Source organism: Halyomorpha halys, unplaced genomic scaffold (genome assembly GCF_000696795.3).
Source record: "Halyomorpha halys isolate HHAL.00 unplaced genomic scaffold, Hhal_1.1 Scaffold923.1, whole genome shotgun sequence".
NCBI lineage: Eukaryota > Metazoa > Arthropoda > Insecta > Hemiptera > Pentatomidae > Halyomorpha > Halyomorpha halys.
The window spans coordinates 395,038-411,997 of record NW_027112702.1 but is presented as its reverse complement, the minus strand read 5'-3'; the positions used below and the strand labels follow the sequence as shown (position 1 = coordinate 411,997).

Genomic DNA, 16,960 nt, shown 5'->3' with positions numbered 1-16,960 from the left:
GTACGAGTAGTTACATTTTGGTTAAGCACTAAGTAGTTAGTATTTCAGCTATCGTTCTAATAATAATGTGATGTTTTGAATTTTTTTTTTTGTCAAAGTTTTAATTTGATTTTATATGAATCTTAACTAACTTTTATTTGATTTAATATATAATATGGTCATTGTATATATGAAAGTTCTGATCTGTTTTGAGCAAACTCCGAAATCGATTTTGAAGTTCAATATCTCAAGTTTCCCAAAAATATCTTGAGAATGTTTTCAAAAAGATTGAGCTCGATATATTAAAATAATATTTTATTATATTTCGTAACCTTCTTAAATGATTAAGTTCTCCTGGTAGCCGAGTTGCTGATATTGGCAGCACATATAAACGTCTCATAACCAACCACTATTACTTTTTCATTTCTACTAAGTGGTCAATGTGATATACACATAGATAATTGCTCTCATTAAATTATGAAGATTTCACCGTTACTAATTATCAACAAAGTAAATATAGTTAAATCTTTGCAATGACATTGATATAAATTGGACATTTGATGTGTGAGGAACCAATTAACTTTTATAAAGTATATGGTTGAGATATAATTTATACTTTATGGAAATTTAGCTATTAGTTTTTTATAAGGTTAAATAGCATTTAATTGATATAAAAAATCAATGAGTAAAAAACTAAAAATGTTAAAATAATACTACTGCGAAAATAGTCTCATATAAGTATGTAGAATATATATAGAAGAAATAGGAATATTGTTCTAAGAGACATTGCTTATCTATCCGTATCAACAATTTTACTCTTTGGATGTACATATGTGAATAGAGTAATTTAAAAAAATGTACATACTTAAAAATATGTATTTAAGGTAGGGATACGCCTGAGATGAAATCGATTTATAGGAAATGAGATTTCATATTATTGATTTTACATTTTTCTGTAAAGTGCTCAAATAATTTTGATAAAGATCGTCATGTAAATGTACAATCAAGTGAACTTTAACTTTGGTCGTATCCTAATTGAACAGTTGTTCAAATGACGAATTTTCAGACAAGATTCCTCTACTGTACCTTAATTTTATTTATTTCAAATAATTACCCAATCCATATTATTAGCAGTAAAAATCAATGGCATACTATAAGATATAAACCATAAATAATAATAGTTAACTGAGAGAGAAAGTAAATGATTTCGTGTTTCGATAGTAGTCATGACAATAATCAAATTTAAGGAAGTATCATCATCCTGAATAATAAATTAATTGTTATTTTAATGATTAATTTCATATCCAAGTGCATGTGAAAGATATGTGATGAGTGCATCAGATTTTATTATGCTTTATTGCCAGTTTAGGAAAGAATACTAAGAATCGAAGATAGCGTAGCAGTTCGTATATTGCTTGAGATGGACTATACTTAAGCTCAATAGGACTTAAAGTACTTCAGTAAAGCCCCATACCTTATGTATAAAACATCTATAAAAGAACATTAAAACTATTTCCTTCTAAACTTTTATTTGAATTACTTATAATTTTTATTCAACAGTTTAAAATTCAGCAGTTTAAAATAAAGCGCCAGCAATAAGTTACCCCTGTAACATAATATAAGCTAAAAAGAATTAATTTGTTCTCGGTATTAACTTTCCAATTAACGGGCAATTGACCGAGTCAGGCCTTTCAGAATAAATTATTATCGAGAGATATCTTTTTTTTCCCCCATTTACAGTTAAAAACAGATTTCATCAACAATTTTACATATAAATTGACAATTAGCCTTTTTGTGATGGATACTGTGAAATCGATACGGAAAATTTAATGATGGGCTAATCCTTATGGTTTCGCTAACTGAAAACAATTATGTTGAATTTTTACGATAAATTATTTTTTATTACTGCATATTTCGATTAAAAACCATAAAAAATTATAAAACCTGTATATATTACAGGAAGGCTTATTTATTTGAATTATTCTTTTACTGTATTGGTAATTAAAAAATAATTTAATATCTTAGGTTTACTATGCGGGAGTGGGTAGCTTAGTGGTAGGGTACTGTGCTGCTAACTCCAAGTAGTCCGGGTTCGAATCCTGCTTTGGCAGATAATTATTTTCTGTTTCATTGTAGTCAGCACAGTGGGTACGGGAGCCTTCTGAGGTCCACCCAGCCTCATAAAGTGAGTGCCCTTAATTCAAGAAAATCTGGCTGTCGAGCATATCGACTAAATCAACTTCTTGCCCAACCGTGGGTCTAGTAATAATACTTCCTTATAAAGTACTGCACCCCTAACACTTTAGGGGTTGTAGCTGTATAGATTTCATTATTTTTTAATGTTCACTCACACAATTCCCTAACCGAATCAGGTTGAAAGACCAATCCAAAGCTATTTGCTGTATCTTCGCTAATATTCGTGTAGTAATGATTGTGGTTGGAAATTTACCTTTGAGGCAAATGAACACGTGTACATTACTAGAGACGTATTGTTTCTTGTTTTTCTTAAAAGTAATAAAAAAGTAAACATATTTCTAAAGGAATAAAAAAATATTTGATTTTCGAGGTAAAATCTCGATTCCTGAGAATTGATAATTTTGTTTTTATTAGAAAGGTTCATTATCGACATAATCAATTTAAAAAAAAAAAAAAGTTACGTACGTTTAATGAGTTCAAGTGACGAGTTTTCTATCAAAAGTTTAGATGCCCTCTTAAAGTAAAGGTTTTTTATGAGAATTTAAAGTTCTAACCAAAAACCTATTAAATATATTTAAAAATTTTAATTCCACGACGTTAAATTGGTGTTAAAAATAATCATTTACAATTTAAATTTCACTCATCATTGGATGCCCTGTAATAATTTTTATCAATAACTTTCCAAAAGTATAAATAATGATTTTTGACTAAAAACTCCCCAATTTTGTTTGTTAAGGGTTTTGTGGAAGTGATTTCAATTTTTTAATTTTTCCTCTATCTTCATAAATGACCGAGATGTTGCTCTGTGGAACATCTAATCGCCCAACAAAATAACGGATGGTAATGATGAGTTCCAAATATTATCAGGTAACGTAACTTAGGCATCAAATAAAAAAAAAAAAAATGTCTAATAGTTTTGAAGAAAAGACGTAGACGAACCAATAAAACAGACTTTTTTTATTTTTAGATTCTATGTATCATGAAACATAAAACTTCAAATTTTTAGGGGGTAATTTTTTTTTTTGGTCCATTACATTACATCATTGAAAATGGTGAAAGTTTAGTTCTATTTAGTTTATAATAAAATATAATATAAGATTCTCGTCTTGTGTCTTTGCTCTATCTTTTCAAATAATATTTAATTGATTAGAGGAAGTCGATTGCTGTATTAATATTATAATAGCAAGGATACATAACGATTAATTCATTGTAAATACATATTTATCCAATTGTGTCATGGATAATTTTCGTTCAGCTCTAAATTGCTGGTTGGTGACTATTTTCCCTTCTTCTTATACTCCTTCAATTATTTTTTTAATTTTTTTTTTTTCTGCAGATGGTATATTTAGTATATATATATATATATATTTTTAAAACAATTTCTCAAATAGGGTCTAAACTTGGAAAACCTGGACTAGACCGCACTTTAACTGTTTATAAATTAAAATTTTCACAAGACTTTAAACAAGGAATACAAATAAAATAAAACTTAACTGTTAACTCTGTAATAAAGAACAAAAAAAAAAAAAGATAAACAAACTAACGTTTTTCGTTTGAGAAACATCGCCTTACTGATTACTGTTTTTAATTTTTTGTTTGTAATATTTGGGTTACATTTCTATGAAGTGGACATATTATTATTCTGGTGGGTAACATATTTTCTGTCTCAGCAAACTTAAATCGACTATAGTATGGAGTGACCCTCTTGTCGAATACCTTAATCTATTGGTTGAGAGTGGATGCTAACCAAAGCATCTCTTTGGTTAATCGTTGGTCATCAATATAGAAACTTCTTCTCAACTACGCATATAAGACCCTTTATTGTATTTTATAATCATTTTTTTTTTCACAGAAAGAGTTTATTAAAAAAATAATTACATAAATCTTATTGAATGTGGCAGATCGATTGGAATCGTTTAGTATATCATAAACTGTCTGGTCGGTAAATATTTCAACAAGCCATCCACCCCGTACGAATGTGCCTTCAAAAACATATTTAATTTTAATTAAATATTATATTAGTTAATTTATATGAACAGTTATTCTAGTTTTAGATATCTGTTAATTTTATTTTTATTAATAGAGTAATAATGATTTTTTTTTTTTAATTTACTTACACTTTTATGTTTTCTTTTTCAGACTGCTATAGCTTGCAGTTATTCAGAGTTGACGTCCCAAGATACAGGTTGAGGGGAGAGATGGCAGTGTTACAGTGCATATACGAACTTGGAGACGATGACAATCTCTACGCAGTCAAATGGTACAAAGACAACGAAGAGTTCTACCGATACGTGCCACGGCTGGATCCACCGCAGTCATCGTACAGTATACAAGGAATCAAAGTAGACGTGAGTTGCTATTATCAATGTAATAACAATTATATTATATTTTTGTTGATTTTTTTTTTTCGTTTCACTGGTTTTATTTAAGTATTATGCTACTTATTTAAGATGTGTGCGAAGTCGTTGTTTTAATTTTTTTATTGTATGTGTATACATCGGGACCTGTTTCATACTTCAAGTGTCCCGAGTGTATGTTGAATTTTTTATAATTAAAACCAGTGTGGAAAATTAAATTGTGAGACTTTTCTGGCTATTAATGAACATGCTTATTTCATTGTTATTAATGTTGATACTTTATTTCAGAACGGAAATTCGGAAAATATTCCAAACCCACATAAAAGTCACTGACAAAATTATAGAATAAAGGATTCCTAGGAGAAAATGAAAAAAAAAAAAAAAAAAAATATTAACCACTAGAGCGCATGATGGTGAACGTTGACGTCACTAGCATTCATGATGGTATCATTTTTTTCACCAACTTTTATCACTAAAATGGTCTTCCGTTAGATCTCGCGGAATTCATGTCCTAGGAAAACCTTGATTTAACATTATTAATCCATTGAAAAATTTTTAAAATTGAATATTTTAATAAAACTCTGGTTGTCAATTTGTATGTAATATTAAAAGCGGTTAATTTTGGGGATTAAAGACATTAAAGACGTGTTCATTGAAACGTAACTCGGTATTGAGGTCTGCATTGAAATCTTTAAAACCCAATTTCTTTTTTCTCGATTCGCCGACTTACTACCAAGTCGAAGTTTTGAAACCTCTCGATTTTTAACATAATTTTTAAGTTAAAAAATTTGTTTTAGACCAAAATAGGGATTCATCCCTTCTCTAAGATTTTTTCTTTTGTTGTTGTTAATTTTGAAAGGGCGTTAAACAGCCTGGTCTACAACGCCCGTTGGTAGTTGGTTTTGGTAAGGCCTAGTTGTTCCAGTCATAGCTTTGGTATGGTGTATGGATCCGCACCAATAATTTCCGTGATATTTGAAATATTATCTAGCTAGGTAAAAAAAATATAATTTGTTTGATAATCGTTACGATAGTGGAAAGGATGATGAAAAGCTGATAAGTAACTATTCTAATTTTAAAAATAAGGCAAGATAAATGTATATTTATAATAATTAAAGGCTGATTATTAAGTTAGTCTGATGGATGAATTTAATGACTCTTTCTATTACGGATTCGTCGTTTCCCAACGCCATTGGAACATTTGTTGGAATCCCTAACCGGTTCAGAGCTGATTTGTAGTGATTACATTCTTCAAAAATGTGTTTGACGGTCAGATTACTATGACATTTCGAATATTTTGGAGTGGCCTCTCCTGTTATGAGGTGGATGCGTGTCAATCGGGTATGTACTATTCTGAGTCGGGTGATCACTACTTCTTCGCGGCGTCTACTTCGGGTTGATGTAATCCATTCTTTCAACTTACTGGGTGGACTTTCATCCCACATTTCCTGCCATCATTTATTAATACATTCCTTTAAAGGAGAAGCAAGTTCCTTTGCCGTTTAGATTGCTGCGGTTCTACCTGGGAGGAGTAGCGCTTCTCTAGGAGCTTTTTCGGCCATCTCATTTCCCGTAATACCAACATGCCCGGGAGCCCAGATAAAGTAGACTGATTTATCTATTTGTTTTAGCATTATTAAGTATTCATGAATTCGTTGAACGAGTTGGTGAACTGAATACATTATATCTAGTCCTTGAAGCGCGCTAATGGAGTATGATATTATTACTATATTGTCATTTGGTATTTTTCTCATGAAAAAGTAAAGGGCGGATGCTATGGCATTTAGTTCTGCGGTATAAATATTAGAGAGATGTTTTCTTTTATGGGTTGTGTTTTGTGTCACAAGGGCAGATCCTGTTGCGCTATCTGACTTTGAGCCATCTGTATATATAGCGGTATGTTCTGGTAGAGTTTGTAGCAGTTCTCATAACTTTTCTTGATATTATTACGTTGTTGTATTTTGTTTGCGGTATTTGGATAGTTGGATATTTACGTTGGTAGGTCCAGGGGGCGTGTTATTTTGTGGTATAGCCATCAGACCACAAAATAATTGCTTTTAATTCTGTGACGGTGGCCGATAATCGTTCAGCGAGAGGTAGTGTTGTATTTATCTTCTGCTGGAACTGTCTAGAGAATTTAGGAATGAAAATGTACTTATAAATTGGATGCGAGGGTTGCAGTTACAGCCGGGAAAAATAATTCATAAGTAATAATATTTGTCGTCTAAATAGTAGGAGTGATATTCCAGATTCAGCACATAAACTCAAAATTTAACTGGTTCTAAAGGCACCAGTGGCAATGCAGATTCAGGTGTTCTGAACGGTGTCGAGTTTGGGTAGGCTTTGGAAGCGAGCTGAACCATATACAAAACATCAATAATCAAGTTTGGACCGGATTAAGGCTATGTATATTTTCAATATCATTGATCTATCAGCTCCCAATGATGTTTTGCCGAGGACTTTTAAGATTAAAATTTTATCTGTGCATTTGTTTCTAAGTGATACCGATGTGGCGGTTCCCAGAAAGACGCCTATCGAATATGAGGCCTAAAAATCTACAATATTCGACATATGGTAACGGAGAATCTCCGAGGGTGAGTTCTGGGGATGGAGGTGTTATCGTTTTTCTGCTGAAATGAATACATTTAGTTTTTCCGGTCTTACCTTTTCAACCGAAAAAAACGAGTTTTATTAAAATATTCAATTTTAAAAATTTTTCAATGGATTAATAATGTTAAATCAAGGTTTTTCTAGGACATGCATTCCGTCAGATCTAATGGAAGACCATTTTAGTGATAAAAGTTGGTGCAAAAAATGATACCATCATGAATGCCAGTGACGTCAACGTTCACCATCATGCTCTCTAGTATTTTCCGAATTTCCGTTCTGAAATAAAGTATCAACATGACGTAATTAGTTTGTCGTAGAACAATGGAGCAATTATGAGATTACATTAATGGAAATTATAATCAGCTTTTTTAATGTTCAACGAACTATTAAATTTTTGTTTTACTACTTCTTGAATGTTAAATAGATTCTTCAGGTTTATGTATTCAATTAAAATTTATTACTAATATGTTTAAATGTTATAGCCAACAATTAAAAAAAAAATTGGATTTATATTGAAGATGAGTATTAAATTTTATCTCAAAAGAGTTTAAATTAAAAATTAGTTTTTATTTTCATTAAATAAAAAACAAATCATAAAATAAAAAGTTCTTAAACCATTTGACACTTCGAATTTTTTAATTTTAATATCTTTTAATTTTTATTAGCAGAACTTAAATTATAAATTTGTATACCTTTCTTCCATTCTATTTTTTAAATCAGAAAATTAATCACATTTTACAATTTTAATATCTAAAATAAAGTATAGTAAGTATATAACAATACTAGAGAAATGCAAAATAAAAAAGAAATGCAAAAATTTCGATGAAATGGATGTATCCTTGGTTGTATTAACTTCACTGCCCCGACTGACACTGACTACTATCATACGAGAAAATTATTGAACTGGTGAATTGGTTAATTAAAAAAGTGGTCCTTGAAAAAGTTCCATTTAATATATTATTTTTAATAGATAAATAAGCTTTAGGGATAAATTGTGTAAAAAAAATGACAGTTTCTTTGTTACCCGAAAAAAAATCATAAAGTACTTTACAGACGCATAAAATATTGATCGGGTCGGCTGTGAGGACCTGGTTTGGCTAATCCATCCAATTTCTTTCCCCAAGGTGGGCTTATTCAACATCCGACGAGTCACCGTTATCCCCAAATTTATCGAATAGGGTAAGAACAGAAAACCGCCAATGAGTTACAGTGGTTACATAAAACATCAGTGACTAGCTGGCAACCAATTTAGTCATTGATAAACTCTTAAAAAGTGAAACTGATGAAATTTATTTTATCTAAACTCCTTTTTAATTATATTATATAAATAAGTGAACATACTTATGTATATATACATAAATACATCGAATAAGGACTCTGATATATATATATGGTACCTTAAATTTCTTAATAACTTTGAATGTAATTCCGAACTAAATTAAAATATACAATTCTGACTATATTTAATCTCCTCCTCTTTTACTGAGAGTGAAATTGAAAAAAAAAAGTGAGTATACCTTCGGTAGAGTTCGATTCAGGAATCTCTTTTTACAATCAGACTTACACTCCCTCATTCCAACTCTCTACGGTTAAAATTATGCCGAATCCGTCAAAGCCTTTCATGTCATCCTTCGTCTATCTCTTGATCTCCCTTCTGCCTTTGTTTTGTAAATGATCGTCGTGAATCTATTTTCCGCCGTAATCGGAACATGTCCAATCCATCTCAGTAAGTGTTCTTCAATGATATCTTCATTTGGCCTAAGTCCCAGATTTTACCTCATTCTTACACTTAAAAGATTATATTCTTATACTCGGTCTCTTTTTCTCTTCCAATTCTTCTTCTACTTCTCAAATCCTATAAAGCTTGATGTTGACTCCTGTACTTGGATACTTTAATATGAGAATCAATCAATTAAATGAGAATAAGGAAGAACATTTGTAAATTGTTTTCTTTGTTGTTTTTTAAACCTCTTTTTTGACAATGAAACTTCCCCTTTCGTAAGGAAATTAGAATATTTCCTGGCCCCTATTATTCTTTAATTTATTGCACTATCTGCCTTGTCATATTTATTTAGGTGAGCGTCAGGATATTTAGAGTTCCTTACTTGGTCTAACTTTTGTTATATTCTCATGACCACCTTCCTGGTCATTTCTGACATAAGGGGAATAGGGTATTTACAGGTTACTACTCTATTCTAACCACGATGGGGAGTTAAGTTTTTATTTGGTGAGATCCCACAGAAATAAAAGTCGAGCACTCAGGCCGGATTCAAACCGGCATATCTTCAGGCAAGAGTCAGTTGAAGTTGGCACTTTCAGCACCCCTTGGGACCACTTGTCTATAGACTGTCTCAAATTATTAGTGTTGTCATAAATTAACCTTAGTCTATGGAACAATCAAATGTCAAATAAAATTTATAATCATCCTTTTTTTTGTCAGATGTACCACTATTCCAGGAAAGAAGCAATACATATATATGTGGAAACAGCTAATCCCACGAAGATTTTTATCATTATGTCTACTTGCTAATGTCTACTATTTTATGGTCCACTTAACTACCTTCTAATTTTATTATATTACTATCCCACTCGGCTACAAGCGGTCCTTAATTGATCTAGTAGATAGATTTCCTCTTCTTCGGCAAGAATATTCATTGGACACTGGGAGAGAAGCCAAGTAGAGTTGTTGGAAGACACTCTAGGTGACAAGCTTTTAGATAATACTCGTATTGTACTTAGTATGTCTTAGTCTCTGTATCTTTTCATATGAAGTAAATAAATTATATCTTAGCTAAAAACTAGTTTGTTTCATTAGCTTCTATTTTTCAATCTCTATTAGGTCTCTCTATAACAGAGCAAAAGGCTGGAATAATAATTCCTTTTAGCCCACAGTTAAATTCCATAGAAAGGTATCTTGACTGAGAACGAACTGTCAGAAAGGATATTACAAGCGACAGAACTGCCTCACTAAATGTCAGGACGGTATCTGAATGCTCAGGACGCACTACTTTATCAAGAGTAGAAGTTCTTTGTAAGTTGATCTTCCACTGTCAGGCCCAGCCTTCGCCAGTATCGTCGTGTCCTCCCTAATTGCTATTCGCCTCCAGCAGCGACAATTATCTGTTGAATAGCAATTAATGGTCTTTGTTGAAGAATCTCCCAACTCCAGAGGAGGTATCTTGAGTTAAATGAGAGATTTGTCGGTGCAGCGTCCAGGCTCGAAGCAACCTTATTATGTTCTCTTGAAGAAAAATCTTAACAAGTTTAACTTTTCGCTCTCCCTTGTTACGGCTTCTAGGAAACTTTCTTTTCTTTTTTTTTTTTTTATTAATATCATGAGTCGTTTAAAACTTTAATTCTCTTAAATTTGGTTAAACTTTTATTTAAAAAATCAAGGAACTTTACAGTACCCTGGTATTGCTCCTGAGTAGAAAAGGTTACTGTTAGAAGCAACATTAAAAGTTGCAATTTAGATTTTATATACATATTTGTAATGTAAAATTTATTAATTTAATGAAATTATTATAATATGTGTCACATATTATAAAAGTTTTATACTTTAATTCTGAAAGTGAATATCGTTTAATTTGTAAATAATATCAAGTTGCCAGGATGAGATAGCCCTTCTTCTAGGGATCTTCTCTGGTGGCGTGGTTAGGGTTCTGTAGATGGGTGGGTTCTCTATATGTTTGTATCATGTTATTTTTTTATCTAATAGCAAATTTACTTGTTGTATATAATTTTATACAGTTGTAAATAACAATAAATAAATTACTAAAAGAGTTTCACAGATACTCCTATGTATGCTCTGATTTGATGAGGAATATAGCCCATAAAACGGGGTCTAGCTCTTCGACACAGTGTTGCCGATAAAAAACGCTAGGGAGCTAATTTGCATACTACAAAGTTTATTTCCCAAATCATTTTCGCGTGCCAGTTCCATTTGCTGGGAGACGCGCGTGCACAGGTCAACCTTGACCGCGTAGCCGATTAGATCAATTCCGATTTCTTAAAGACTTTATCGCACCATAACTTTAATGACCAATTTTATTTTATATTTTTATTTACTAGCCTTTTAATTATCATCTTTTAAATTATTATACCCTACAGACATTTACGGTTCCTAGTCGAGCTTTGTTACAACATAACACAAGTAATTATAGTAAGTTTCGTGCTAAAGGTCATTGAAGTTAATTCAAGGGCAATTGATATCATGAAAACTAACTTTATAGAGCGGGTGATATTTTAATGTAATTTTATTTTCAAACGATACAACCAGTTACAACAGCTCTTATGTTGCATAATTACAACATTATTTATTTCTTAACTTTTATTCCTTACACTATATCAATTTGAAATCAAAATTTTGACACTAAGATCCTATATGGTTTAGTTAATTTTTTTTTTCTTTAGGGGTGTATAATGACAAATGTTCATATTCATGAATATATATTCATAGGTATAATGAGTGACTGTTTATTTAAACTATAGTTAAAATGTATCAATAAACCTGGCATTATCTACAAGAAAACATCAATAAAATAAGCGCTTGGACAACTTATGTTAAATACCGAAAAGAATAATGCTATGCCAGTACCTTCCAACCTTATTCAAAACAATACTTCTATCTCATTCTTCACGTCAGCCAAAAATCTTGGAGTCAGTTTTGATCAAATTCTATCTCGAAAACCTCACATTTCCCAAATTTCCGTTTGAAACAAAAGCAACTCTCAAGTAATTCACTAGAATCCATTATCTACTTCCATTTAAAACCCGCCAACTCTTAGTTATCTTTTTTTTCGCCCATTTCAACTACGGCTTCCTGCTATACGGTGGACTCTTTAACTCAAAGCTAAGTTTAAACTTCTAATGAATTGGCAATATGATTTTTTTTCGGCTCAACCAAAGATACACACATAACCCAGTATTACGTCGCGTTAAATTGGCTCTATCCATCTTTCTGATGCCAGTATTTCCTAGGTCTCTCTCTATTCCCAGTAATTAGTACTTCGTGCCCGTCCTATAGTCTACAAAACCTGCATTTACGTTTACAAAAATTCTTAGTCCAATCCCGTACCACGTTTATTTGACATGTACCCTTTATCTTACCGAACTGCTTCGTTTGACAAATCCTTTTTTTACCCGAGCTGCGTTTTACTGGAACTCCATTCTCTCTACCATACGTTATGCATCAACCATTCCCGCGTTTAAAACCATTCTTGTTAACAATCTTTCGCTTTTCCAAACTGAATTCTATAATTACTATTAAGTATAGATAGTATTAATACTGAAGGTAAGCATTTATTTGTAAATAATATAACTTCATTTTTGTTCTTTTTTTTTTCTTCTATACCAAAAATTATTGATGTACAATTATAATATAAGTCATAATTAGTGCGGCCACACTGTTTGGGGAATATAGTGTCTAACCTTATAATTGTTCTTAAGGGACCTAGTCCTAGCAAAAAAAAACTATTTTTCAATTGAAATCACCTAAATTCATAGAAGTAACACTTGCCTACCGATTTTTACTACAATTGTGCCATTGCTAATTGAATTAGTATACACTGAAAAGTAAAAAAAAAAAAATTAATGACTGATAATGAGCAATATGTTCATTTTGTGGGTAATTTGGTTAGTATAGAAATGTCTCGGACTATTTACATTGAAATAATCCCTTCAGAACTAAAAGGGCTGAAACTATCTCTCTTTTGCCTTTGGATTGCTTTACTGGTCCAATTCTTTTTTCAAATGTAAGCAGATTTCCGTACAATACATCTTTTTTTTTTTTAAATCGTTTCTCATAATTAACATTGTTCTTTTATCTGTTCTACTTTAGGATAATGGTTCCTGGAAGACCTAACATAAATGAAGAATTATCTGTTTAAAAAAAAAAGAAAAAAAATTTCTCGTTAATAATATAATAATCAATATTAAATGATTATTATATTATTAACTAGATTCAGAAATTTTATTTTGTTAGTTACTTTAAAAATAAAATTTCAGAATCTAGTTAATAATATAATAATCAATTATATTTCATAATTTATTTATAGAGATTTATTAATTAAATAATTTGTTTATAGCAGAATCAATTAACATAACCTAGAGAGAAACTAATTCTCTTCACATATTAAAAAAAAAAAACTAGCACTTTTGTGAAATTCGTTGTGTCCGGTTTATTTTTTTTTTCTATACTTCGTGTGGATTTATAATTAGCAAATTTTATCTAATTATTAATTCTTAATTATCTTTGGTAGAGCACACATGCAACAATCAAAAGAGGTATTAATGTCATATAAAGTCCTAATCATTCAGCTATGAAGGCAAATGCCTTTGATAGACCTTTCCCGCCCACAATCTATTCTACACCCACTGAACAAGATGCGGGGATAATTTAGCCTCTTTGATCTTCCTACAGTAAAAACTGTTTAGGAATTTTTTTTTTTATAAGTACTGTGTAATGCGAAATTTTAACCTAAAATATTAGTCTTCAACAACAACTTATTTTTTAGATAGAAGAATCATTTAAAAAAATGAAAATATTAAAAAAAAATTTTTTATTTAAAGCAGCTACTCATTCATGTTGCCCAAGTTTAGCCATTCAGGTCGTTTAATTATAGTGTTCCATTATATTATGACATTCACGTCATTTGTGGTTTATAATTTAACCCCACCATAGTTAAAATAGGGTGGTATCCTGTGGATATCTCCCTGTCCTTTCTGTATGTCAGAAATGAACTGAAACGAAATCATGAAATTAATAATAATAAAATTTAAGTTTCTTGGGAATTTTTAAATATACAATCTTAATGTAAATTTAAATTTCTATTTTGATTAGAGATTTGCATACAAGAGTTTTCGGGGAATAAAACATTTCAAATTTTCCACTCACCAACAAATATAAATCTGCCAAAATTATCAAATCAAATATTTAGTTATCGACCTATGTTATAATGGGCCGTTTGTAGCCGAGGGAGTTGAGGCATCGGTTTTAGTAACCTGAGAACATTGTGTTCAGATCTGAAAACCTCTCATTATCCATTGTTAAAAGCAAATCAGATTATTATAATGACCATGTAAGGCCCACCAGATCAATTTGGTAGTAGAGAAATAATTGGTAAAAAAAAATTCATAAAATGCACCTCCTGACTACTTCACGTATCACATTGTAATTTTAAAATGATTGCAATCGCTGATAGAGGATTAATGTGTTCCAACTGTCTTGGGACTGATCCGAAACCGCTAGATAAATCCCTTACATAAGGTCAGAAATAAGAAGAGGGAATAAAGTTGGCCCAACCAGCGTCCATCAGTTACAAAGGTCGACAACCGTTAAGGCATTGCCCCTAACGAATGGATGGATTTATTTCGATTGAGATATAGCTTTCGATTACCCTCGTGTTATTGTTCATTATTCAATACGTTTTCAGGTCCATGTAAAATATTTAAATTTAAATTATGATTCCTTTCAATTCAGTGGTCATTGTTATGTTAATTTTCATTTTCCATTCATCACTGCAGTATGGAAATAAAAGTCTCATTGAAAAAAAACAAAAAAAAAACAATTTTATGAGTTTATCAACGGGTTAATTTTTTTATAATTAATTACAATTCTATATTTTATCCCCATATTCTGTTTAAAATTTGTTATTTTCTTCTATTATAGAGTTTTTTTTACTATAATTAAAATATAATTCTGATATAAACTCAGAAGAAACGCTCATTAGCTAAGAAATCTCAAACTTCCTCATAATTATTTCCTTTGTACATTGAGAAATTTCTCAGCAGCTCTGTATTGAGTTTCATTTTTCAAATAACTTATCTTACTTTACTTTCTAAGTCACCTTCTACTGTTTCCTTCTAGCAAAATAAGGAACTAATTATTCTTGTTATGATGTAACACTATATAAAACTTCAGTTTAAATGCATTATAATTGAAGGGACGTGAATATAATAAGCCAAATGATGGCTTACATTCAGTGCAGAAGTTTCGGAAAGTTCTAAAATTTCCATTTAATATTTTAGACAGTTTGTTTAGTTCTAATAAGCCCTATATTTGGTGATATTGCCAAAATTAATATATAGAATTCTACTGATTGTAAAATAAGTGATGAGTACTAATTAATTAATTTTAATTAAAGTGATGAAAATTATAAAATAAATAAAAATGCATTATAAAATAAAGCATCTACTATTTAATTTTACAATCATTTCTTCATGACCGCTTCTTTTCTGTCCAACAATGATCAGTGAACTCATCAATGAATCCAATATTTGCAGGTGTCCCTCAAGATTCTATCCAGGCCCCACTTCTGTAACTCATATTCTCAAACGACTTACCGACAAGCGATAACATACTAACTGCGACGTATACAGACGACACTGCTATCATTTCGAGAAACACAGACCCTTTTTTACAGGCCACACCAACACTATACAATATACAGACATGGTGCCCACGATGGAAAATTAAGTTTAACCACAAGTCAGAAAATGTCACATTTACTCTATGAAACAAACCATGCCCTTCAGTTTACATTGACAATTGTACTATAACAAAAACAATCACTCTAACGTATTTAGAAATTATATATGACAGAAGGTTGACATGGAACCCACGCGTCAAAACAAAACGTAAAACGCTAAATTTCCGACTGAGACAATTATATTCTACACTACAAAGACGTTCTTAATTATCCTTCAGACACTTACTTACTTACTAAAACCCATATGGACTTACGTCTACCAAATTTATGGACCTGATAAATAGACTCAGATTCAGAAAAAACTTTTCAATCACAATTTTTAAGACTGGGAACGAACTCACCACTCTACGTTTCAAAGAAGACCATTCACACCGACCTAATAATAAAATAATTACTTAACGTCAGGAGGATGTGCCCAATCTCACTCATGCCAACTCATGGCCAGCTTGGATAAAACAAAGTACATGGTGTAAAAAAAAAAAATATTTATTTTTTCTGTCGAGTTTTCATTTAGCTCAGTTCTGATTAGTTGGTTTGGATGTGACGATTACTAAATAATAATGTTGAATTTAGTTTCTTCCCTAAACGTTGTTCATATTCTGTAATGTTATGACTTAATATGTCGTAATTATGGTTTTTAAAAAAGGTACACAATATATAGTAGTATAAGAAATAAAGCCTAATACGATTTTTAAAAATAATTTTTCTATCAACGAGAACTCTTAAAAATCTTACGTTTTTAGCAAATGACAACCTAAGATCGACTAACCATCTCTTTCCATGATTCGACTATTGTTTACTCCAGGTGAATCAAAGGCAGGGATCAATTTCAATAAAATCAATGATTTTCAAAGGCGGTGGTTTGGAACAACTTGTGTTCCCAACTTCTTGCTTTGATGGACCGATGCCGTTTGTAGCTGAGGGAGTTAGAGCGTCAACTTTGACTTGTCGCCGCACATTGTGTCATATGATCGTCCTAGCTTAACAAAATTATTTAATTTCCGTTTATATTTTTTTGAGACTGCTGATTCCAAAAAAAAAAAATTAAAAATAGTAGTTTTTCAGATACAGCATTAATTTTGCAAATGTGGACTTAAAAAATGAAAATTTACTTTTACACATGAGAAAGCGAAATTAGCAGATGACATTTGATAAAATTTATACCATGCTTAGATTAATCCCCAACTTCTTTACAGCATTGAACCATTATCAGACCCACCGTTTTCTTTCATATTTCTGTCATTCTATCACCCCAATTCACAGAAATCCACAACTTTCATCACATTATTTTTGAAAAATATAAAAAAGGTGTGATGGACCAAATTTTTG

At 31.1% G+C, this 16,960-nt stretch overlaps 1 protein-coding gene across 1 annotated transcript in view; it reads left to right on the top strand.

The window, feature by feature from the left end:
- The first annotated feature begins 4,317 nt into the window (after positions 1–4,317).
- The window catches only part of LOC106687190 (uncharacterized), a 141,324-nt gene continuing 128,681 nt past the window's right edge, over positions 4,318–16,960 (top strand). Inside the window, exon 1 of the mRNA XM_014430924.3 lies at positions 4,318–4,523. Within this exon, the coding sequence (XP_014286410.3) occupies positions 4,374–4,523 (150 nt within the window). The 5' untranslated portion in view covers positions 4,318–4,373. The remainder of the gene's footprint in view (positions 4,524–16,960) is intronic.